At 33.9% G+C, this 24,713-nt stretch overlaps 1 protein-coding gene across 3 annotated transcripts; it reads right to left on the bottom strand.

Annotated features, from left to right (window-relative positions):
- Positions 1 to 323: 323 nt before the first annotated feature.
- LOC142224733 (uncharacterized) lies at positions 324 to 15,069 on the bottom strand. 3 transcript variants are annotated; one of them, XM_075294594.1, is made up of 9 exons: positions 14,745 to 15,069; positions 14,017 to 14,154; positions 13,826 to 13,956; positions 13,502 to 13,617; positions 12,680 to 13,046; positions 12,472 to 12,615; positions 9,675 to 10,381; positions 9,272 to 9,608; positions 324 to 3,278 (listed from the first exon to the last, which is right to left on the bottom strand). In XM_075294594.1, exons 1-9 carry the CDS (start codon positions 14,873 to 14,875, stop codon positions 2,185 to 2,187), a joined length of 3,165 nt encoding a protein of 1,054 aa, XP_075150709.1. In that variant the 5' UTR covers positions 14,876 to 15,069; the 3' UTR covers positions 324 to 2,184. The 3 variants fall into 3 exon arrangements, with proteins under 3 accessions (XP_075150709.1, XP_075150649.1, XP_075150678.1); XM_075294534.1 differs by having other exon boundaries at positions 13,826 to 14,154; XM_075294563.1 differs by having other exon boundaries at positions 12,472 to 12,612; positions 13,826 to 14,154.
- Positions 15,070 to 24,713: the final 9,644 nt, after the last annotated feature.

Here is a 24,713-nt window from a genome sequence, read left to right as displayed (position 1 = left end):
TTAATCTTTTCTATATAAATAAGGTTTTGGCAAAATTTTGTATAGAAATAAGATTTTCACAAAATTTTCTAAAGAAATAGAAAAAAATTGATAAGAAAATTTTTGACCAAATTTTCTATAGGAAAAAATTTGACAACATTTTCTATTGAAAAAATTTTGATAAAATTTTTTATTGAAAAAAACATTGACATAATTTTCTATAGAAAAAATGTAACAAAATTCTCTATAGAAATTAATCTTTTCTATATAAATAATGGTTTGGCAAAATTTTCAAAAGAAATAAAATTTTGACAATATTTCTAGAGTAATAAAATTTTGGTAGACTATTTTTGGCACGAAATGCATAAAATGTAAGCAACTGTAAGTGTCCACTTCTGAGAGGTTTCACTACACATCATTTGCGGTGATTTAAAAAAAATGCTTTTTAAAAAATTCGTTAAAAATTAGTAGAATTGGGTTAATTGTGTTTTTTGATATATACACAGAAAAAAATATCACCAAAAAATTTCCAATTAAAAAGTTAATTGAAGCTGAAAATTTTTTCAATTAATAAGTTAATTGATACAATTAACTTTTTAATCATGATAGAAACATTATGTTAATTAAGTCAATGATTCAAAATTTTAAAATTTTTAATTAAAAAATTAATTGATACAATTAACTATTTAATCAAATTCGGAAGACTAATTCAGTTAAAAAAGTGCTGATTTTTTTTTATAATTTTTAATTTAAAAATGTATTTCAAACAATCATTTGTTAATCCAAATAAAAACTCTAAGCCAATACAGAAAGTAATTAAAAATAGTTACCTTTTTTAATTAATAAATTAATTGAGTTTTGCAATCAACATCAATTAAGTTTTTAATTGAATCAATTAAAAAATTAATTGAAATTTGATAAAAAAATCTATTAATTTTTTAATCAAGAATTTTTTCTATGCCCAATTAAAACTGTGATTGATACTATCATTTTCGTGATTGAAGACATTTCAATTGAAAAATTAATTGGATCAATTAATTTGGTGATTGAATCAGAAAAAAAATTTTGTGTGTACCTAATTCGACGTTAGGGAAAATTAAGTTTTGGGCCCCTAACTTGGAAAATAAGAATTTTCTGGAAAAAATATTATACGACTTTCAGTGATAATATATCAAGGGTCTCATGAAAATGTTCCACTTTTTAAGATTTGTCACCAACATTAAGAGTTTCCGGTCTGAAAAATTTCACTTAATTATTAATTATTGTTAATTATAGCAAACATTTTCAATAATAATTTCTACTATTTGAGCATTTTATACAATCAAGTGTAGACGATTTCATAAACTTATTTAACACAGCTAATGCCAGGGTTGCACATTCTTGTATTTTTTCTGCATAAATCCGGTTTATCTAATTTATAGTCCGCCACGGCTTGGTTGTCTAGTACTAAAGTTCTTGGATTTATTGAGTTCCATTTATAAAATTGTAGTAAGTGGTCGATATATTTAAAACAAAATAACAACAAAAGAACAATTTTTGTTGTGACCTACATATGTAATAAACAGTACTTAAGTGAAAATTAAAAAGGGTTCAAAATATTTTTAAATATGGAGTTGCGAAATATTGCTTTTGTTTTACAAACACTATATATTTTAAGCTGCATATGATGACCATCAAACTTTAAGCTGCATTATTTCATAATCTGAAAAAATCACGTCAGTATAATAAACAAAACTTTAGATAAAAAATATATATAAAAACAAACGTTATCGACCTAATATAAAGTTCTATATCCACAAAGGATGTATCAAATGCCGACCCACATATATCTTAATCGAAAAAAATCAAAAAATTTATATAAAATACATAAATATGTATGTATGTACAACTACTTTTTGAAAGCAATAAACAGATTCGGTAAAAAAATGTTATCATTATTGCAATGATATGTTCGTGCCAATACTTAATAATTGCTAAGCAAAAAAGCCCTAAACTTATTACACATGGGTGTGTCTGTACTATGCATTACACGTTTGTGTGTTACGTTTACAAATTTCTATAAATTTGTATTATCTCTGTGCCAGAGATTCATGTCTATGCAGTTTTCCTAATTTTTTCTCTTTTTTGTTAATTATCTTTGTATATAATTTGTGTAAAAAATAATGAATGAATTAATCCTCGGGAATCACGTTTCCCTATATTCATTTATACTTGAAAATAGTCATTAACCAAAATATCATTTGGTGTATCCTGATTTAGATGTATCTTGGAACCATTTGCAGTGGTTGGTGTCGTCGTCGCCAACATTTTCGAATGCTCTAATGGTGATAATGGGGCTGCGGTGATGTTTGGTGTTAGAATTGTCGAACTTGATGTTGATATTGCTTCTGGTGTTATGGGGCCACTTAATTGCGTGTCATCGGAAATTTCAGTGTTTAGACGTTCGTAGGGATTCTCTTGGCCACCCGATGAGGTATTCAGATAGCATACCGATTCATAGTTGGGATCTGTTTCACTACCTGTAAGGGATTCATATTGAGAAGATGAGGTAGGTGTTTGGCGAGAACTAATTGTGCTAGTGGTTGTTAAATTTGTGGATGTGGAATTTATTGAACTGGTGGTGTTAAGCATTGAACTACTTGTTATGGACGTTGGTGATGTTATGGATAGTTCTGTGGTGCGTGGTGTTAATAATTCATCTACCATTGATTTATTGGAAGCACTTAGCGGTAAGCTGGGTGGTGTACGCGGTGGTGGTGGCTCATTTCTCTCAGCAATGCGAGCATAATGGTCACTATCAGTCTCATGTTGATGCTGGGCACCATCAAGGTCATGGCCAGCAGCTTCACGTTTCGTCTCAAGAATACTGGCATAATTGTGATTGGCATCGGGTCTTTTCACATCGGCTATAGTACTATAACCAGCCGCTGCTAAATTTCGTATATCATCGCCTTCTTCGCCCTTCACTTTACTATAACCATCTAGGGAATCCTCATCCACAACCAGAGATTTCTTTTCCAATACCTTAGCATAACCATCATCTGAAGCTCCAGCTGAATTCATTGTTACAGTCTCACTGGGACCTTTAAGGACCTCATAGTTAGGATCATAATCGGATGATTTCTTTTCATTATCATCCAATCGATGGGTAATCGTTTTGTTTGGTTTTAATAAAGTCTCATAACCAGGATCATTTGCACTAGCATTAGGCGGTTGGGCTATAGTTTCATAATGCTTATCGCTATTGTTTAATTGTTGTATATTATAGACGTTAATCGGTGGTACGGATGAGGTATGAACTAGAACACAAATAGTGAGAAAGATTCAAAAGAAGAAATCGATGTTAAGGCAAATTAATATACGAAAAAAGCTTTTATGTGGTCTATGAACATTCATTATGATTTATATACACATTTTAGGGATTGTTAATTTAAGAATTTAGTGCGCAATAAAACGAAAATTAAAATACAAAAAACATTCCTTTAATTTTAGGATAATTGTGTGCAATTTTGTCCTTCTCACATATGTATGTGTATTTGTTTTCCCCAGAGTAATTTGATCAAATTTAGTGTCTATGCATTTGAACAAAACATCTATGCTCATGTTCACAAATACATATTTTTTCAACATAGTTAAAACTTAAAAATTTTGACTACATTTTATATAATAAATACTGTGTTTTATACACCAACAAATTTATATACATATACAAAAAACAAATGAAAGTAATAATTAAAATATATACGTTCTTAAATATCCACCACCATGAATCAAATATCACAGTTTCCTTATAAAACTCTTCGTCATAGCGTGCTATTTTCAAATGAATAGAATTGCAGGTGGATTTGATTACAGATACATTTCCAAGCAGATCGGTTCAAATGTAACATTTCCGACGTTAAAATAAAAGTTTCTATGTCTGACTTTCGATTTATAAGACCCATTTATGTTAGAGTTTTAGACGAAGCTTGTCTAAGCTTGCAAGAAAATCTGATTAAATAATGTCTCTCATATGATTTGAAATCTAAATTCTATATATTTCTACCCGCATTACTCGTATGAGAACACGAAATAAAATAGGGAAGTTTTACTTTTAGAGTCGTGCAATTTGTATGTATTGTATGCGACTTTTATCCCCTCACGAAGTTACATTGGGAGACTGCCGTAGTATATGAGGATTATATCAAACCTATAACGATACAAACCAAATTTGAAGAAGAAGTCATTGCTGTAAATCGGTCTATATAAACATGGACCGATACACATCATATTCGGCACACCGATGGTGTAAATTTCTAACGGTACCTTTGTATACATACTCGTTGTTTGCACTACGGCATTTTCTGCGTTATGCAAAGTGCATGTGTTTTTGCTAGAACAATTTGAGAGCCTACTGTTTTAAAATTCTAACAATCACTTTCGCTACATGATTTTTTAAGTCTGTCCATATTTTTGTCAGAGAAGGCTGTTGATAGTATTTGAAAAAAGTGAAAACAACAGCCTTCTCTCACAAAAATAAGGACAGACTTAAAAAATCATGTAGCGAAAGTGATTGTTAGAATTTTAAAACTGTACACACAAAAAAATTTTTTTCTGATTCAATCACGAAATTAATTGATCCAATTAATTTTTTAATTGAAATGTCTTCAATCACAGAAATGATAGTATCAATTAAATAATTAATTGACAGTCAATTAAAAAATTAATTGATCCAATTAAATATTTAATTGATACTATTAATTTGTGTGATTGATTTTTATTTCAATTAAAAAATTTGTTGAATCAATTAAATTTTTAATTGAATATTTTCTAAAACTCAATTAAGATTTTAATTGGAAAAATTTTCGTCAAATTTTTTTCTGTGTAGGCACTCAAATTGTTCTAGCGGTATACAAAGGTACCGTTAGAAATTTACAGATAAACATGTTTTGTGTTCTAAATGCCTTATAAATTAATTTCGTAGATGTGAATAACGATGTGCATGTGGTTTCGATCGGACATCATGACAACACAGCAAAAACTATTTGGTGGTGTGTAGGGTGACCTATTGACTTTTTAAAATCTCTATAACTTTTTTGTTTATGACTATAGGTAAATACTTCAAAAGCAAAAGTTTCATATTTTGTTAAGATCTTTATAATGGTTATAAAAAATGGGCATCATAGGGGTATACGAAGCGAAATAAAAAAATTAAAAATTAAATTTGACGTCGGAGTGAAAAATGACCAATGCACGAAATATAGCCCCTGATCAACCACGAACAACGATATGCGTTTCTTTTCGATCGGACTTCAAATGACGACACAGCACAATAAATTGTATTTCGGGGGGTCGTAGGGTGCACGGAAAAAAGTTTTAGTGTTCTGAAATTGTCTTCGAATATGCTACAAAACTGGGGGGTGACCGCATCAACTTTTTTCCCCTTTAGGCCGTGATCCTATCTAGTGGACACCTCAGACAAGCGACACGCAGTGGATTAACATCCAGACCTTTCAGAACGAATGTCTCCGCAGTACACCTCTGGATCACCTTTATGCGGAGACCAAGATCATCCCGGTGCGTCGACACAATTATATGTTGTCAAAGCAGTACCTCCTGGGTTGCTATCGAAATTGTTTCCAAATCACCATCTTGTGGATAGGCAACCTCCACCCAGGAATGTAAGGGTTGGTCTTCACCTTCTAGAGCCCGAGATCCAGCGTTACAAAAGTGAGCCTCTAGATCAGGCAGCATACCAGACAGGACTGAACAGGATTCATGAGGATACTGTAGCTGAAGGGGTGAGAAGCTACAAGGTTAAGCCTGTTCTCGGAGTCCGACCGCCGCCCATAGCACAGGAGGAGAGAGACTTCCCACAGCAGACCAGGGTAGTTTTGGCCCAACTAAGGTCAGGCAATTGCAGCCGCCTCAATTCCTACTTATCAGTGATTAATAGCAGCGTAGCTGCCGTGTGTCCCATCTGTGACCAAGGGCCGCATGACACTCGTCACCTTTTCGCTTGCCCAGATAAGCTTACCCGTCTCACCACCAGATCACTCTGTACACACCCCATCCTTGTCGCAGAGTTCCTTGATCTGGCTACTAGTTGAAGTACACAAGCTTAGAACAAAATGGATGAAACTACATTAAAAACTGTTACAACAACAAGGCTATATTCTTTAGCGCGCTTTATTACAAGATGATGTAAGAATATATATTGACATTAAAACAAAATGTTAAAACATCGAATATACAATGCGCGTTGCCACACTCCTAGCTAAACTCCACACTCATAGCTAAACTCGCATGCCACTTGCCGTGTCCATGTCGCATAACACTATTAGCCAAGTGTGTGGTCGCAATCCACTTTCTGTACCTTTTTTCGTGAACGTTGCTAAACCGTTTTTTCAAGTGTATTGTCGCAAGCCATTTACCGTGATCCCATTCTGCCAAGTGTGTTGTCGTATACCACTTGCTATGATCGAGAGCCTTAAACCATGGCCTCATTCTTGAAAACGTGTTGCCAAAAGCCACTCACGTGAGCGGAATACAAACTTACGTGTTGTCGAAAGCCGTACGTTACGAAAACCCGTGAAACAATCTGCGGAGTATGTTGTCGTAAGCCACTTCGTCACGAACCGTGTGATGTCGTAAGCCCCGTGTCAAGAGTAAATGTGTTGTAGTAAGTCATCTCGAACGTGTGTTGTCGTAAGCCACGAGTAATAGAACACATTTTCCGCGACCGTCCTAGCCCATCTACATTCCGTACGATCAAGAACCGCGACCGTCCTCGCTACACCAGTCCACCACGTTTTCGAAGTCACATAATCACTTAGATTACACGCTGTGCTACGCATATAGACCCCAGACCCTTAGACCCGACAACTAAACACCACCAACTCATCACGCCAACAGACGAAGTGTCGTACCAGGCCACGTCTCGGCGAAAATTGTTATTCCCAAGGACTAAGTAGGATAACCTCCGTACTACCGACGTAGTGTCGTCCTAGGCCACGTCAATATATCACCGGCATTGAATATTGAGGGATCGGGCTGTTTCCACGAAGCCGTGTTGCCACCGACGAAGTGCCGGCCAATGTTACGTCGAGGACTGGGAAGACCAGTAGATCAAGAACATTTACGTTTGATTGTATTGTAGGTGGACTACAAATATAAATTTCTGTGACGAACCCTTTCCCCGCGAGTCATACCCTAGCACACGAGGGAAAACCCGTCGTTACAAATGATCGAAAGCAAGAACTGAAAACAGTCCATTTTCTTTAAAATGAATTATTAAATAAAAGTAGTCGTTAAAAATTGCTATTTTACCGCGATAATGGAATTTTGATAATAATCCTTTTACATAGAATTTTAGAATATTTTCGTTTTAAAGTGTTGTACTGAAGGATTGTACTAATTATTTTGTCATAGTAGGCAATCAATATTCATAATTGAAAAATCAAAAATTTTTAAAAGAAAAATTTTTAGTTATTATTGGTTTCCAAAACAAATTATATTTTATATTAATTTATCAAGAAAAAAAAAAAAATGGACAATAACAAAGTGAAGAGGTCAGGTCGAAAGCGGAAAGCAATAAAAGTAAAAGTCATCGAAAAAAGCCAACAAATAGATTTATTCTCATCATCGAAATCTGAAAATGCAAATTTACATTACTGCCATCTTGAAAAGGAATCGTCAAAGGCAATAGACGTTGATTCTAAGCCTAATTTGCCCAAAATAGAACCAAAACTCGACGAAAGAATATCCGGTGACGACTGTATATTAATAGAACCGTACATTGAAGTAATCGACCTCACAGGAGATTATAATATAAACGCAAAACAAAAAGTACCAAAATAATTGTAGAAGTCATCAAAACTAAAAAAAAGGTTTGTTGTCATCGTCAAAGTTTAAAAAAATGCAAATATGTCTTGTTGCGAAAAAATAAAACAATTTTGAAAAACGAAAAATATTCAGCCTAAGCATGAGAGCTTAAACCAGAGAACCAGTATATGGACACATACATATGTATTTATTTTAGATTTTCTTATTTTTATACGATATTTTTGTTTTTATAAAAAAAATGTATAATTATAACTATATTTTTATATTTATATATAATATGTTGTCGTTCTGCTAAGACTGTCAACGAATTTTTTATAATTGTCGAATCTTTTCGAATTGTTTCATCTTTGAGATGTCCGCGAGCATTGCTAAGGCTAAGGTCACACTAGGCAAATATTTGATCAAACTGAGTGTCCAGACATTTTTCCACAACCAGTTTCCAAATATCTGAATACCGTTTTTGGAAAATAATAATGTTATATATTCAATATGAGCTTAATATGTTATCTGGTTTGGCTGTGGCGACGGATTTTTTTTTTTTTTGATTTCTGTCAAATATTTGCCCAGTGTGACCATAGCATAAGTCAGGTTTATCTGGGATTATCATTATAGCCCGCCTAACCCCTCATGTTGGCTATTTATAATTTTCTTTCTGCATATATGAATTGAATTAAATTTTTTTTAGATTCGACAAGTTAGGTGAATTGATATTGTTTCACAAACACTTATGCTCATTTTCTGGGATGAGCTATAGGCTTGATGGGTTACATTTTAAATGTAAACTTGGTTTGAATTGGAAATTTGATAAAATTGTAAGGGTTTATAAACAGAAACCAAGAAAAATAAATAACCAATTACATAAAATCTAAAGACTCTATCTTAAATTTAAATAAACTGTACACAAATGAGCCCAAAAATCTATACATCTCATTCATATCGATGTGCATACTATTCACAAGGATCACATTAATTTACTTAAAAAATATCTACGTATCTAAGTCGCTACATTTAATCTAGGAAAGTGTCATGCAAATGCAAAAATTTGATTTTTGTCCATTTTTTTATATATACTAACCACAGGTTCCAAATTAAGAAATTCGATGTTTACGATTTTTGTTTTAGGAAAATTTCAATTCAAATTATAAAATAGAAATTGGTTTTTGGTTTCATTTTGGTACGACTAATTATTTGTAGTTAAATTTGATTAACAAACAAAAACACAGGGAGAAAAACACATGGATACAACAAACATGTGGTATAGTGAGATTTACAATAAAAGAAGAAAAAGCATATAAGCGTTGGAGGTTTTTTGTTTTGGTGAAAAACAAATCCAAAAAGAAAAGACAATTTATAATTTGATTTGAGAAAAAGGATGGAAATATACACAAAATTAGGATGATAGGGAAGACAATAGAGATATAGATATTTGGTAAAGTAAAATCGAACATTTAATTTGTTGAGTACATACCATTTTCACGTTGCCTTTCTTTTTGTAAAATATGCGTATAACAATCGGATTTGCGATTTTCTACAATGCCTTGAGAAGAATTTGTACGCATTGTATCAGCGGGAATAGTTTCGTAGCCATGATCTTTAGAAGCTCCATAGCTATTACTACGCAGACGACTACGTTCACTGGTTGAATTAATAATACTATGATTTTCCAATAGATCAGCTGCCATTGAATCTAAGGGACTAATGCCCAAAGCTGTTACATTATCATCTGGATGATATTTGCGTTGCATAACGGGTGAACTATTTTGCGAAGAGGGAGAATTGCGAGAAAATTTATTTTTCTTCATGACCTGTAGAAATTTTGAAAGTGAATTTTATTATTATGCAATAAAAATTATGAAATCTTTGCTCTTTACCTTAGCATACATGCCTTCAATATCTTTTGAAGGACTTAAGCTTTTATTTCTCCTCTGTGGCGAAGCATCTTGGGCCAATTCCGCCAGGGTCTCTTCATTTAATTCTCCTGCACATTCAATAACAGATATCACTGAGTTTCGACCCGAAGTTAAATTGCTTGTAGAACTCAATGCTTGCAATTGACTTGTAGACGAAACATTAGACTTTGGTGTTGGCGGTAACGGTGAATTGGCTTGTCGTTTTTCAGGCTTGGGCGAACCTAGAGTGCATAACGATGTACTATTATTCGATGATGCTGAGGCCTGCCTCGAATGCATTTGGGCTCTTAAACTATCAACAGGTGGTGGTATTGGTGTTGTTGTAATTAATTCTAAGCTTGCCCGCACCGTTGAACCACCCACCACTACTGTATTTGTGGAATGTTGCGAGTTAAATGATGAATTATGGGCATCTGTATGCGTAGATAATGTTGATTGATTTTGATGATTTATATTGCCAATATTACTATTGTTGCTTGTATTTGCTGGCGTCACTTGGTGATTAGATTGACTGTAGGAATTATTAATTTCTACCGAAACTATCATAGAATTAGGAGATTGCATTGGTTGAATTTGGGCATATGTTTCCGAACCACTGGTATATATATCAGTGGCAACATTTGCCTGAGGCCGACTATTAGGATCTTCTATTGCAGCGTAGGTTTCATCTGGAATGGAATTATATAGAAATTGTTAACGTTTAGCTATGGGGAATTGTACTATGTTTATAAACTTGTTAAAATTTTTCCATAAATATGTTTTTACTCTCTATCATAGGATACTAACTTTGAAATTCCGTAACACATTTAAATATTAGTCCCAGAGCCCATGTATGTTAGAAGTGTGCACATGACACAAAATTGTCGTGACTCACGAAAATTTTCACACATGAGTCACGCTCATGTCAACGGCGTGAGTGTGCGTTATTAACAAACCAAAATGTTGTGCGTGAGTCACGAAAACAATAGCTTCGTGAGTGTGCCTGAGTAACGAATTACGCTCACGAAAATAATCCCGCTCTCCAACATAAAACGCTTAAAAGTTAAATTCATTTGCAATTTTATTGACACCTAGGATGTTAAGAGTTTAATAACGCTCTCGATTTTAATCGTGCTCATGATTTCAGACACGCCCCTCAGGTAAATTACTCATAAAATTATTCGTCAGTCACGACATATTTCGTGAGTCACGATATTTTTCGTGAGTCACGACATCTTCGTGCGTGAGTGTGCGTGAATAAAAGTTTTCTTTTGGTGAGTGTGCGTGAGCGGAAGACCTACCAAACAATATCGTGCGTGAGTAAGATTTTTCCGTCGTGAGTGTGCGTGAACGTGAGTGAAATATTACTCAGGTGTACACCTCTAATGTATGTATGTTGTCCGTCCGTCCGTCTGTGGAGACCACACTATCAATCTAACAGCTTGGAACCTGATGCAAGTACGGTGAAACCTCTCAAACTCGAACACTCTGAAAGGTGAACACCTCTTAATAGTGAACATTTTTCATACGATCTTTGATATATGATCACATTAAAATTAATCTCTATTAAGTGGTCAACTCCCATTCTCCTAGGGCCATATCGATCCACTTTTAGGTATAGCCCCGATCCCTAAATTTTATTTCTTTAGCCTAATAATCATTCGAAAATTTGTTCATACTGGTCCATTATTGTAGTTAGGCCTCATATAAATCGATCCCAAGATATCAATTCTGGAGCCTCTTGGAAAAACAAATTCGATCCGATCCGTTTGAAATTTGGTATGTGATGTCATTAAATGTCTTCTAACGAGCATACAAAAGTTGAGGTATAACGATCCGTAATTATATAGCCACCATTTGACTCTGAGGGCCACCCATAGGAGCAAATTTCATATAAACCGGATGAAATGTGCTACGTGATGACAACATATAGCTTCTAAAAACTGTACAAAATTTTATTCATATTGGTCCATAATTCTATGTAGACCTCATAGGTTAGGTTATGTGGCAGCCCAATGTATCAGACTCACTTAGAATATTCAATCCATTGTGATACCACATTGGTGAACGTCTCTCTTATCACTGAGTGCTGCCCGATTCCATGTTACATATAAATCGATCTCCAGATTTGACTTTTTGAGTCTCCTGGAGGAGCGAATCCGATCGGATTGATTTAGCCTAGGCGAACTTCCTATCCTATCCTATAGCTTTATTTTATAACCCTTTTTATTACTTAATAAAATCAAAGAAAATAAAAAAAGTTGATGTCTGCTGTTTTTCCAGCGAATCATTTTAAATTTTTAGTCTTCAAAATGGTGCACAAGAGACCAGAAAAGCATTTTTTCTATATTCCAGCTCTCTAATATTCTTAAAGTCTTCCAAATGTGATCGGAAAATATTTTTTGACTAAATTTCATGTCAGGAAATTTTTAACGAAATTGAATTAAAAAATACCACACGAATTTTGCTTTTTCTGCAAACACTTATTTCCTTTTTTGCTGTTTTAGCTGGGTTTTCTGCGGTGCCTATTAAGACATTTCTTTGAGGGTAAGAGCAGTCTATTGTAATTACGTTAATTGACCAAAAAAGGGTTACAAACCAATTTTACTCAAAAACAGACGGTTGTGACTAAAGGTTATGCACGACATTTTCTAGTTCAATATTACTTAGACATGTTATTGATATAAAACGCAATCCACTAGAGTTTCATGGATAAAATAAATCCTATCATATAACTTTTGAAAAAATAAAAATAATAATTAAAATTTAAAAAGCTTACCTGAATCATCGGATACAGTTGCATAATGTGAGTCATTAACATCTCGTGAATGTGTATTTCGTGTTACAGGTTGTGGGGGTTGTGGAGGCTGTTGAGCCAATATATTAGCCAAAGGTTCTCGTACACTTATACTGGTGTAGCCTTCTGATAAAAAATATAAAAAAAAAATAATTATTTATATTTTAGATCACTCAAAATGTTGTCTTACTTGAAGAATCTTGGGAATCACCACTGAAATGCTGATTGGCTATTGGTGGTGTCATATAGGGTAAATCTTGACTGGCCGAAATCATGCCAGCTATTGCAGATGCAGCAGGTATTTCCGCTTGTTGACCACCACCAACACCGACGCTACTTTCATTACCATGTTGTGAATTATCACTATGATGTGAAGAGCGCTGTTGATGCATTTCATTGTTATTGGAAAGTTGAGTGCCCGATAGATGATGTTGTTGTTGTTGCGATTGTTGAATATTCACACCATCGATAATAGAATTTGATGATACAGCAGCGGATGTCGTGTGCGATGTCGATGGGGCATTTAACTGGGCATATGGGTGTTCGGTAGGACGTACCTAATAAATGTAAGACAGTTGTAAATGTAATAGGGATCAAAGACAATAAACTTAAGGAAGATAGGAAATTGGTTTGCGTCCTACCAAATGTTGCATTTACCACGTTAGTTCCATACGTGTTTGTAATTTTTTTTATTTGTTTTTCATTTTTATTTTTTAAATGAAAAACTTAATTTTTTTAATAAAAAAAATGTTAAATTTTAGGCAACAACAAAAAAAATTACATTTTCCCATTTATGGAAATTTATTTCGTGCACTTAATTTTTTTTTATTTGCATTTTAATGCTATGTCAATACTTGTCGTATACGCGTTCGGTTCAAGTATGAAATTAACACGGTAAATGGTTTGACCTCCTCACTAGCCAATTTCCTATCTTCCTAGAGTTTATTGTCTTTGTAGGGATGATGATGATAATGGATACAAATTTATTACAATTTAAAATGTTTTGTTTTACCTTTGCATAATCATGTGGAGAATTTTTAACTCGTGAGTATGGGGAACTTACATCATCTGCTTGACTTATGGAACTATGTTGAGAAACACTGATTTGTTTCTTTAAACTGGGTGTTGCTGAAATGAGAAAGTTGCGTTTTGAACTATTTTAGGATATTTTTAACAAAAAAATTTCATTGAAAGCGCTGTCTGTATTACCAATAGTTGTGAGGGATAACTTTAACAGTAGTGATCCCTCACAACAACAGGAACAACGTGATATATTTTTATCTGGATGAGATATTATATTGATTCTCTTTTCTCAGGTTTTATGCTATTAACTTACGACTTTTATTTTGATTTTGTGCATCCATTAGAATTTTGTCAGCCACAGTCTCATACAACTCGGATCCAGTATCTCCATTAGCTTCTGCCACTGGTATATCGGGTAAGGATCGATGTGCTGCCGTACTGGCTCTATAAATCAAAACACAGCAATCAATACAAAAAGTAACTAAATATACTCGAAATACATACCTTTTCTCCGAGTCTCCTTGGGAAACAGTAGAGTTATTAAGATCTGCATGCGATTCACTGGTATTTAGTTGTGTTACCACAACTACTTCATCGGGATTTTTTAATTTGACCATGCCCTCTAGACCCAAAAGATCATTCCTATGGTAAAAGAAAATTAGTTTATAGATAAATTGACCAAACTGCAATTATATTTTTGTTGTTGTTGTTGGTAATTAATCACAGTGGAAAGCAAACGAAGCATGAGACATTGAAACTCCAAATTACCGAGCGAATAAAGCGAAAATCATAGCACCATAGCGAAAATGCTGGGCACTATGTCCAATGGAATTATTATGTTGCATCCAATGCACACATCCACAAACACAAAAGTATTTTCATATTATTTCCATTATGACCCTATGTCGCCCATTGAGCTACTTAGTTATATACTTTCCCCACAGCTCTGTGAGATGTTTACAAAATTGTGGCATTCCAACAAAAACAATACGACCCACAAACATGCAAACACCCAAGCAGTGTTACAACAACAAAAACTTAAAATAATAACTGTGACGATAGTCAATACTAAGTTTTAGAAAGGTTTCACACTAACACTAATGAGGTAGACAGATAGACAGACAGACCTCATAAGTGAAGCTGGGATTATACCTCCCTCTCCCAACAGAATTCCAAATGTTCAATGTTGTTTTCCACATCTTTTCGTTGACACCCTAATCATAATTACTCACTTTGGCAATTTTTTCTTGCAACAGAGGCACGCCGCCAACATTATCACAAATGCTATGGACACATTAACTGTCATCAATAGTATATATAGAAATCGTTCCTTTTGGTACTCCTCCCCGTTCTCTTGTAACATAATAGAAATCTATCGTAGACGAATATTACTCTTTAAAATTATGTATTCGTATTATTTATTGAAGCTCCATTAAAAGGAGCTGGAACGGAAACACTAAAGGAGTCTAATTTATAACAAGCAGACATTGGACGATTTGTTTTGATGCTTTTGTTCCTAATTTTTTTTCTATTGGATTTTAGGATTGCTACTGGGTTTTAGTGTTGGGAAAGTAACGAGTATTTGATTACAAGTACTCGTTACTGACTAATTTTTTGAGTAGTCGTTACAATTAAATAAGTACTCAATATCTTCAATGCAATCCCAATAAACACAAACATTTGAAAAAAGCTAGAATTCAACTATTTTTCAAACAATTAGGGAATATTTATGTTGAGAAATTGTTGAGGGCAAATTGTTGTTTATGTTGTTGAGAATAATTCTCAAATTGAAATTCATCGTCACTCAAAAATGTATCAAACAGTTTTCAATGTGAGACAAACTAAACATTAACGGTATTGCAAATATCCCTGCTAGCATTTCAAAGTCCCATTTCATCCTCATCGCTACCACAGACTCGTAAGTGACACTGCAACAATCGCCAACTGTGATGGGGGAAACGTAACAAAAATTATGAAATGTACATGAAAGTATTTTGCCATCACTATTGTTACAAGAGCCATTTTATATTTTGTGAAACACTAAGCGCGACTAGCTTATTATAATTTATTTAAATAAAAACGATAATGAAGTGCAGAAAACATAGTTATTTCGCTTAAAATTATGAAAGGTATATTGGTGAACAGTTTTTGACTTTCCAAATGGAATTAAGTGATAGTTTCTCAGATATTTTTCCAGACACGCTGCTTCCATCGAGAATAAAAACACTGGCTGATAGACGCTGCAACATGTAACTTGCTACTTGTAACTTAACATCATTCTTTTATTAATGCAAAAAATTATGTTAAATGCGAACCCTGCCAACATTTTTTTGAATTTGGGGCGCTTCTGAGAATCCCCACTACGTCGAAAACAGTCGTATACGATATCCAAAACTCCTCGGAAAAGAGCCGTCACTATTGAGAAGTTGTACCACGCAAAGTTACTACAAAAAAGTATCGCATGAGTGCAATTATTAGGTGCCCTTCTGGATACATTTAGATGGACGCCAATAAGATCCCCTTCAAACAATCAGAGAAAGTGCATTTTAAGATAGTTGTAAAAGAATCATTGTGATCCAGTAAAACACAATTGTTTAGATGTTTATTAATTTTATTAAACATTTATAAATTCTCATAAATATAACATTTATACGACTATCACATCACATTTAACATATTTTTATGCATTAATAAAAGATTGACGTTGAGTTACAAGTTGCAAGTTACATGTTGTAGCCTCTATCAGCCAGTGCTTTTATTCCCAATGTAGGCAGCGTGTCTGGAAAAATATTTGAAAAACTATCACTTTATTCCATTTGGAAAGTCAAAAATTGTTCACCAATATACCTTTCACAATTTTAAGCGAAATAACTATGTTTTCAGCACTTCATTATCGTTTTTATTTAAATAAATTATAAGAAGCTAGTTGTGCTTGGTGTTCCACAAAATATAAAATGGCTCTTGTAACAATAGTGATGGCAAAATACTCTCATGCGAATAGTGATGGCAAAATATTATCACAGTTGGTGATTGTTGCAGTGTCACTTACGAGTCTGTGGTAGCGATGAGGATGAAATGGAACTTTGAAATGCTGGCAGGGAAGTGATAGTCGTATAAATGTTATATATATAAGACTTTATAAATGTTTAATCAAAAAAATAAACATCATGTTTTACTTGACCACAATGATTCTTTTACAACTATCTTAAAATGCACTTTTTCTGATAGTTTGAAGGGGCTCTTATTGGCGTCGTTCTACATTAAGGCCGGTATGCACCTCTAGCGAAATTTTCGGCAGCAAAAATTTATTTAAGTCTACAACAAAAAAACAGGGATGTGTACACAAATTTTAAACCAGCTAATCGCTTTTAAAAATTGTTAATATATGTTCCAAATATTCCTCAAATAAATTGTTTATTATTTACAGACCTTTTAAAACTTTTACGCACACAATAAAGTGCTATTGTGAATCGAAGAAGCGTCACTTTATCAAAATGCAATCTGGCAACATCGGCGCGACTTGCACTGATGAGATGTTCTGGATAGAACACCAGTGCAACGATGTTCTGGATAGCTCATACAAATGTTGCATCCAGTGTTAAAAGAAAACAGCCCTATTTATTAAAAAGGCACCTAATAACTGCACTCATGCGATACTTTTTTGTAGTAACTTGGCGTGGTACAACTTCTCAATAGTGTTGGCACTTTTGCGAGAAGTTTTGGATATCCTATTCAACGTGGTCGAATTCAAAAAATGTTGGCAGGCTAATTACCCGAATTGATAATTTAAGTTTAAGTTGTTACGCCGTTTATCAGTGATGCCAACTCCCGAAATGCAAAAAGCACCAAATATATAAGATGGAATCCTTTTTCTTAACTGTTTGGAAAGAAGAAAATATATATTAAAAATTACACAAAATGTCTTTTTTTGAATTTTATATTAAAGTAACGAGTACTCAATTCAAGAGTATAGAGTAGTCAAAAGTAATCAAAATTTCCGACACTACTGGGTTTACAAGCAACAAAGTCGAACTACAATTTGGAGACGGCGTTTCGTTACTAAAGCTGGTCGACGTAGCACTCTTCTAAATCAAAACTGTCGGCATTTATGTACGCTATGGTTTGGACGTTTGTGGGTTTTAGTAACGCAAAAAGCTTGAAATACATTTGAATACAAGTTACTTACACGTTCATAATAAACAATCATTGGAGAAATCATTCTTAAAAGTTAGCAATAGTAAGCGAGTTGAGAAATTGATGAGGTTGGGATATTCAAGTTCTCAAACATTTTTGAATATTAGACGGATTAAAAATTATTTTATATGCAAATATGATTTCAAAACATAATTAGCCATGGATATACCGTAAGAAATATGCGCATGAACTTTTTTACCATTTTATCGTACGTGTAATGTCCAATTTTCTATACCCTCCACCATAGGATGGAGGGTATATTAACTTTGTCATTCCGTTTGTAACACATCGAAATATTGCTCTAAGACCCCATAAAGTATATATATTCTGGGTCGTGGTGAAATTCTGAGTCGATCTGAGCATGTCCGTCCGAACGAAACAAGCTATCGACTTGAAACTTGGCACAAGTAGTTGTTATTGATGTAGATCGAATGGTATTGCAAATGGGCCATATCGGTCCACTTTTACGTATAGCCCCCATATAAACGGAGCCCCAAATTTGGCTTGCGGGTCCTCTAAGAGAAGCAAATTTCATCCGATCCGGCTGAAATTTGGTACATGGTGTTAGCGTATGGTCTCTAACAACCATGCAAAAATTGGTCTATATCGGTCCATAATTATCTATAGCCCCCATATAAACCGATCACCAGATTTGACCTCCGGAGTCTCTTGGAAGACCAAAATTCATCTGATTCAGTTGAAATTTGGTACGTCGTGCTAATATATGGCCTCAAACACCCATGCAAAAATTGGTCGAAATCAGTCCATAATTATATATAGGCCCCATATAAACCGATCCCCAGATTTGACCTCCGGAGCCACTTGGAAGAGCAAAATTCATCCGATTCGGTTGAAATTTGGTATGTGATGTTAGTATATGGTATCCAACAACCATGTAGGAATTGGTTCATATCAGCCCATAATTATATATAGCCCCCATATAAACCGATCCCCAGATTTGACCTCCGGTGCCTTTTGGAAAAGCAAAATTCATCCGATCTGGTTGAAATTTGGTACGTGGTGGTAGTATATGATATTTAACAACCATGCCAAAAGTGGTCCATATCAGTCCATAATCATATATAGCCCCCATATAAACCGATCCCGAGATTTGGTTTTGGAGCCTCTTGGAGGAGCAAATTTCATCCGAGTCAGTTTAAATTTGGTACATTGTGCTAGTATATGGCCGGTATATGATCGGTCTATAGTTATATATAGCCCTCAGATAAATCACACAAAAATTGGTCCATATCAAGTTCATAATTGTAAATATATAGCCTCCATATAAGCGACCCCCATATTTCAATTCTAGCTCTCTACGTATCGTGCAAAACGTCCATATCGATTTGTAATTATTTGTAGACTTACCTATACATAACTTTTTTGTCTAATATATACCACGTATGGACTAACCCACAATTTAGACCCAACCCAAGTAATTCGATTGTGGATGACAGTCTTTCGTAGAAGTTTCTACGCAATCCATGGTGGAGGGTACATAAGATTCGGCCCGGCCGAACTTACGGCAGTATATACTTGTTTTTTTTTTTTCATTTCCAGAATTTGAAAAGTATTCACAATAAGCAGATTCTAAATTAAAATTCTCTCATAAATTTTAGAAAGTGTCTGAGCTCATTTAACAGGTTGGCTGATAAGTCCCCGGTCTGACACATAGATGGCGTCGCTAGTATTAAATGCATGTTATTTTTATATAGTACCAATCATCAAATGATTCGTGTCAAAATTTGACGTCTGTAAGTCAATTTGTTTGTGAGATAGAGCGTCTTTTGTGAATCAACTTTAGTTATTATGAAAAAATGGAAAAAAAGGAATTTCGTGTTTTGATAAAATACTGTTTTCTGAAGGGAAAAAATACGGTGGAAGCAAAAACTTGGCTTGATAAAGAGTTTCGACAGTCGGCTGAGTGGACAGCGACAGGTGAACCGTCTCCGAAGCGTGGAAAGATTCAAAAGTCCGCTGGCAAAGTAATGGCCTCTGTTTTTTGTGATCCGCATGGAATAATTTTTATCGATTATCTTGAGAATGGAAAAACCATCAACAGTGACTATTATATGGCGTTATTGGAGCGTTTGAAGGTCGAAATCGCGGCAAAACGGCCCCATATGAAGAAGAAAAAGGTGTTGTTCCATCAAGACAACGCACCGTGCCACAAGTCATTGAGAACGATGGCAAAAATTTATGAATTGAGCTTCGAATTGCTTCCCCACCCACCGTATTTTCCAGATCTGGCCCTCAGCGACTTTTTCTTGTTCGCAGACCTCAAAAGGATGCTCGGAAGGAAAAAAATTGGCTGCAATGAAGAGGTGATCGCCGAAACTGAGGCCTATTTTGAGGCAAAACCGAAGGAGTACTACCAAAATGGTATCCAAAAATTGGAAGGTCGTTATAATCGTTGTATCGCTCTTAAAGGGAACTATATTGAATAATAAAAACGAATTTTGACAAAAAATGTGTTTTTCTTCACCCAAAGAAATTTGTTAGTAGGGACAGCAGAAAAGTCTGCTAAAACAGCAGAAAGTCTGCTGAAAAGGACAGCAGTCACTGTTTGCTGAAATAGCAAACATTTCTTGCTATTTTTGAATCTCGATTACTCTAAAACATGTTTTATTTTGGATAAAACAAATAAAAATGTCAACTTAGGAGCTATCCTAACATAATTAAAACAATATTTTATGAATATCTATAGTATGTGACCAAAAATCTGAATATTTATCGAATTGAGGCATAACAGCAAACAAAATGTTTGCTGATCGTATTTAGGAGCTTGTAAGTATATTACGGTGCAAAAATATACCAAAAACTGCTTTTGGTTCTTAAATATGCTTTGGGGAAAAATTTATAACCTAAAAATTTTATAAGTTCATTTGGCCCTGAGGTACAAAAATATAACAGCAGACATCGACTGCTGTTTTTAGCAGACTTTTTTCTATGAGTGTTTGTTAGACCGGGGACTTATCAGCCAACCTGTTAAGATGTGGAATGTTAAGAAGGCATAAGGTATAAAAGCTATTCCGTTAGTATCACATCGAAATATCGATTTACGGTTATATCTATGAAGTACCTCTGTAGAATAAATATATGCGCTAAAATTGTTTCATTTCTCTTTTGGACGAAAATAACTGTACTTAAAATTTCTCTTTTTAACGATGTTTATCGCCCTCTATGCTATGATTATCATTAACGATTTTGTCACTTGACACCAATTCGATGTACCGTTATATGAAATTTGTAATGAAAGTTAGAAGTTCAGTAGTAAATAATTATATGTGCATTGCACATAATTTACATTATTTCGCACATTACACAGAAAAACGAACAATTTTCCTATTAAAATTTTAATTGAGTTTTAAAAAATACTCAATTAAAAATTTAATTGAATCAATATATTTTTTAATTGAAACAAAAATTAATCACAAAAATTAATAGCATCAATTAATTTTTTAATTGACCTTCAATTAATTTTATAATTGATACTATCATTTCTGTGATTGAATACATTTCAATTAAAAAATTAATTTCGTGATTGATTCAGAATTTTTTTTTGTGTGTGTACAGTTTTGTTGTAAATGTAGATTGTGGGTGAGTTACATGTATGTTATTTTTATGTATTCAGAAAAAATGTAGTGCAAATTTTTAATCTTTAGTGAAAAATGGCTCAAGGAAGCGAAGGCGGAAAAATTATCGGAATGGACCCAAATGGCAAAAAATTGGAGAAATTGCATCGGCGACAAATCGACACCGCAATACAATTAGAAATTTTTTAGAAAAACCCACAAACCATGGTTGTGCTAAACGCAGTGGGCGCATTCCAACCGTTGACCAAAGGAAAAGGGCACATATTAGTCAACTTGCTGCAAATGAAAATAAGATCTGCAGAGAAATAAAAGTAGAATTTGGTCTGAATGTGACTAGACAACGAATTCAGTAAATTATCAAGCACGATATAGGACTAAAATACGAAAATAATAAAGGGTGATACGGTCAAAATTTGGTCAAGGGAAAACGCGTGTAAATCGGTGAAATCGTTTATTTAAAAAAATCAAATTAAATTTCTTTTTCAAGTTCAATTAGTATAAAATTCAGGAAAAATATTCAGTTAGGCTTTCGCTTTTCCAAATCCGAATTGCCGGGCCTCACGCTTGATACCTGTCATCAGATTTTGTACAGCCACCTTGTCCACCTTCTTCACCGCAGAAAGCTAGTTTGCCTTGAACTGCTGCTCGTCCTTAGCAGTTTTTTTTGGACTTCTTTAGGTTCCGCTTGACAATAGCCCAGTATTTCTCAATTGGGCGGAGCTCTGGCGTGCCAGATCCGGCCAAAACAGTACGGAACAACCGTGTTTCTTCAGGAAAGGCAGCAGACGTTTATTCAAACACTCTTTCACGTAAATTTCTTGGTTGACAGTCCCGGAAGCTATGAAAATGCTGCTTTTCAAGCCACAGGTACAGATGGCTTGCCAAACCAGATATTTCTTTGCGAACTTTGACAGTTTTATGTGCTTGAAAATATCTGCTACCTTTCCCCTTCCGTTTGCCGTATAAAACTCCTGTCCCGGAAGCTGCTTGTAGTCGACTTTGACGTAGGTTTCGTCGTCCATTACCACGCAGTCAAACTTCGTCAGCATCGTCGGATACAGCCTCCGGGATCGCGCTTTGGCCGTCGTATTTTGTTTATCATCGCGATTTGGAGTCACTACCTTCTTGTAAGTCGATATACATGAAATAAAGCTGTGGTTGAACTTATGATTTAAGTTCCTAAATTTATGCTTAGTTTAATATCTAAAGCTCCTTTATTATTTTGTTTAGTCAGATTTTTAGTCAATTTAGTTAAAAGAAAAATAGTAATTGACTATTCTTGCAAAAACGAATATCTTAGTAATGCTACGAAAAAGGGTCACCAAAAAAGTAGTGAAAATGTTCTTCTTGGGTCCGGAAGTGGTGCCAAATTGGCGGAGAAGCGGTAAATGTAATATGAACTTGTCATAGGTCGGATGTCCACCATTTCAACTGACGTTGCACTGCATCAATTCTTAAGCTGTGATCCGAATTCAGTGTTTTGAATGTGAATTAAAAATTTTTGTGATATTTTCCCAAATAAATAATTTTTATAATTTTTTATGATTTCTAATGCATTCTAAGGCTTGTCTGTTTCTCTAGAATGGACTTGGCATTTCTGCGGCTAAATTTGAATGATTTGTACTATTTAATTAATTCTTACTCTTTTTTTAAACTATTTGAAAAAAAGACTTAAAATTAACCATTAAAAACTGAATAAAAAAACTTCCTTTGTAGTCGAAATAATTAACTTCTTTGTGAGGACATTTTTGAAAGGGCTTTTCAAGTTGTGCCTTTAGAACAATTCCCAATTTTTTGCTGGAAAAAAGTGTGGAACTACTTTTAGTTGATTTATTACAAGTTAATTGTCTAGTTATTTTCATGTCTGAGTTTTTATTCATTTTTATAAAATAAAACATTAATTGAACCTATAAGTACAGTCTATAAATTATTATATGAAAATTGTCTAGCTACGCTAATGGTCCCTACTAAAATGAACGCAGAGATATATGTCAATTATGGTATGGGAGAACAATTTAATAGATTTTGTAGATGGTGAAGTTTGGACTTTCCAACAAGATAAGGCTCCCATCCATGTTGTACACCTCACAAAAAAATTTTTTTAAGACTAGTGATATACCTTTACTGGAATGGCCAGCGCTAAGTCCCGATCTAAATCCTATAGAATATTCTCTGGGGCATATTATCCGCTAAGGTATTTGCGAAGTCCAAGCAATATACAACACCCAAAGAACTGAAGTCTGCAATTACGACAGAATGGGAATAAATCGATATGGCAACTCTGAAAAACTTGGTATGTTCTATGCCTCACCGATTACAGCAAGTTCTAATAAACAAGGCCAATACTATATCGTATTAGTTAATCAAACTATCTTAATTTTATTTTGAGATGTAGCTAAAATATAATTTTACACATATAAATATTTTCTATGACTAAAAATTTAAGTATGCATTTTCTGTCAAAGCAAACGTTAAGTAAATATTTAGTTTATGTATTTTGGTAACGTAAAAAAGTGTAAATAAAATAAGAAAAAAATGTTTTCAATAAAAGTTCTTTATAAGACTAGAACATAACTTTACATGTTGCACATATAATTTTTTTACGGGGGTATATATTTCCATAATCGAAGAGAAAGGGGGTCTTGGTAATCTAGAAACCATAGTTTTTATCCAATTTGTCGGAAATACGATATCTAGACGTATTTTAGGGTCGCAAATAGGTGTACCGAATATGGTGTGTATCCATCCATGTTTTGGTATAGATTAGGGCTGTCATTCGGGATTTATCCCATCCAGCGTTACCGTTGGGAATTTTCAAAAAGTGGCAAACGTCGAAAAAAGGGGCACAATTATTTTTGAAAAGTGGCACAAAAAGTGGCACATTCTTTTTATTAACTTATACAAAAAAAAACTTAAGAAATAAATACTGCTATGAGGTCAAGTTAAAATATATTTTGCGAATTCATACAAATTGGTGAACAAATCCTATTTAAAATTATTTTTTAAGCGTCTATAAAATAATCAGGCCTTTCAATTATATCTTTAAATTTATTTACGATATCAAAATAATTTATATCATCATTGGTTTTTAAGTAATGCGGAACCCCCTTTTCTTCAGTTTTTTGTCATTTATGTCAATTCGTGGTAAAATTTGTCCACAACTTTCGGATTGTGATGTCGTTTTGTGACCTATCTATATTGTTTTAATGCTTTTAATATACAAAGAATTTTTATAGTCGATATCTGCTAAATCACGTTTTTACAAACTTTCTTAAAAAAATTTATGTATATTTGTAATAGAATATTTTTGTTAAATATAATTAATAAACAATTTAAGGTAAGCACTATGTTCGATTTTCGAGTTGAAATTTTCGCTGTTACTTTACTAAAACAGTTCAATATAAAGCAGAT

Source organism: Haematobia irritans, chromosome 1, assembly GCF_050003625.1.
Source record: "Haematobia irritans isolate KBUSLIRL chromosome 1, ASM5000362v1, whole genome shotgun sequence".
NCBI classification, from domain to species: domain Eukaryota; kingdom Metazoa; phylum Arthropoda; class Insecta; order Diptera; family Muscidae; genus Haematobia; species Haematobia irritans.
Note: the sequence above shows the minus strand (reverse complement) of the source record. Positions and strands in the feature narration are given on the sequence as shown.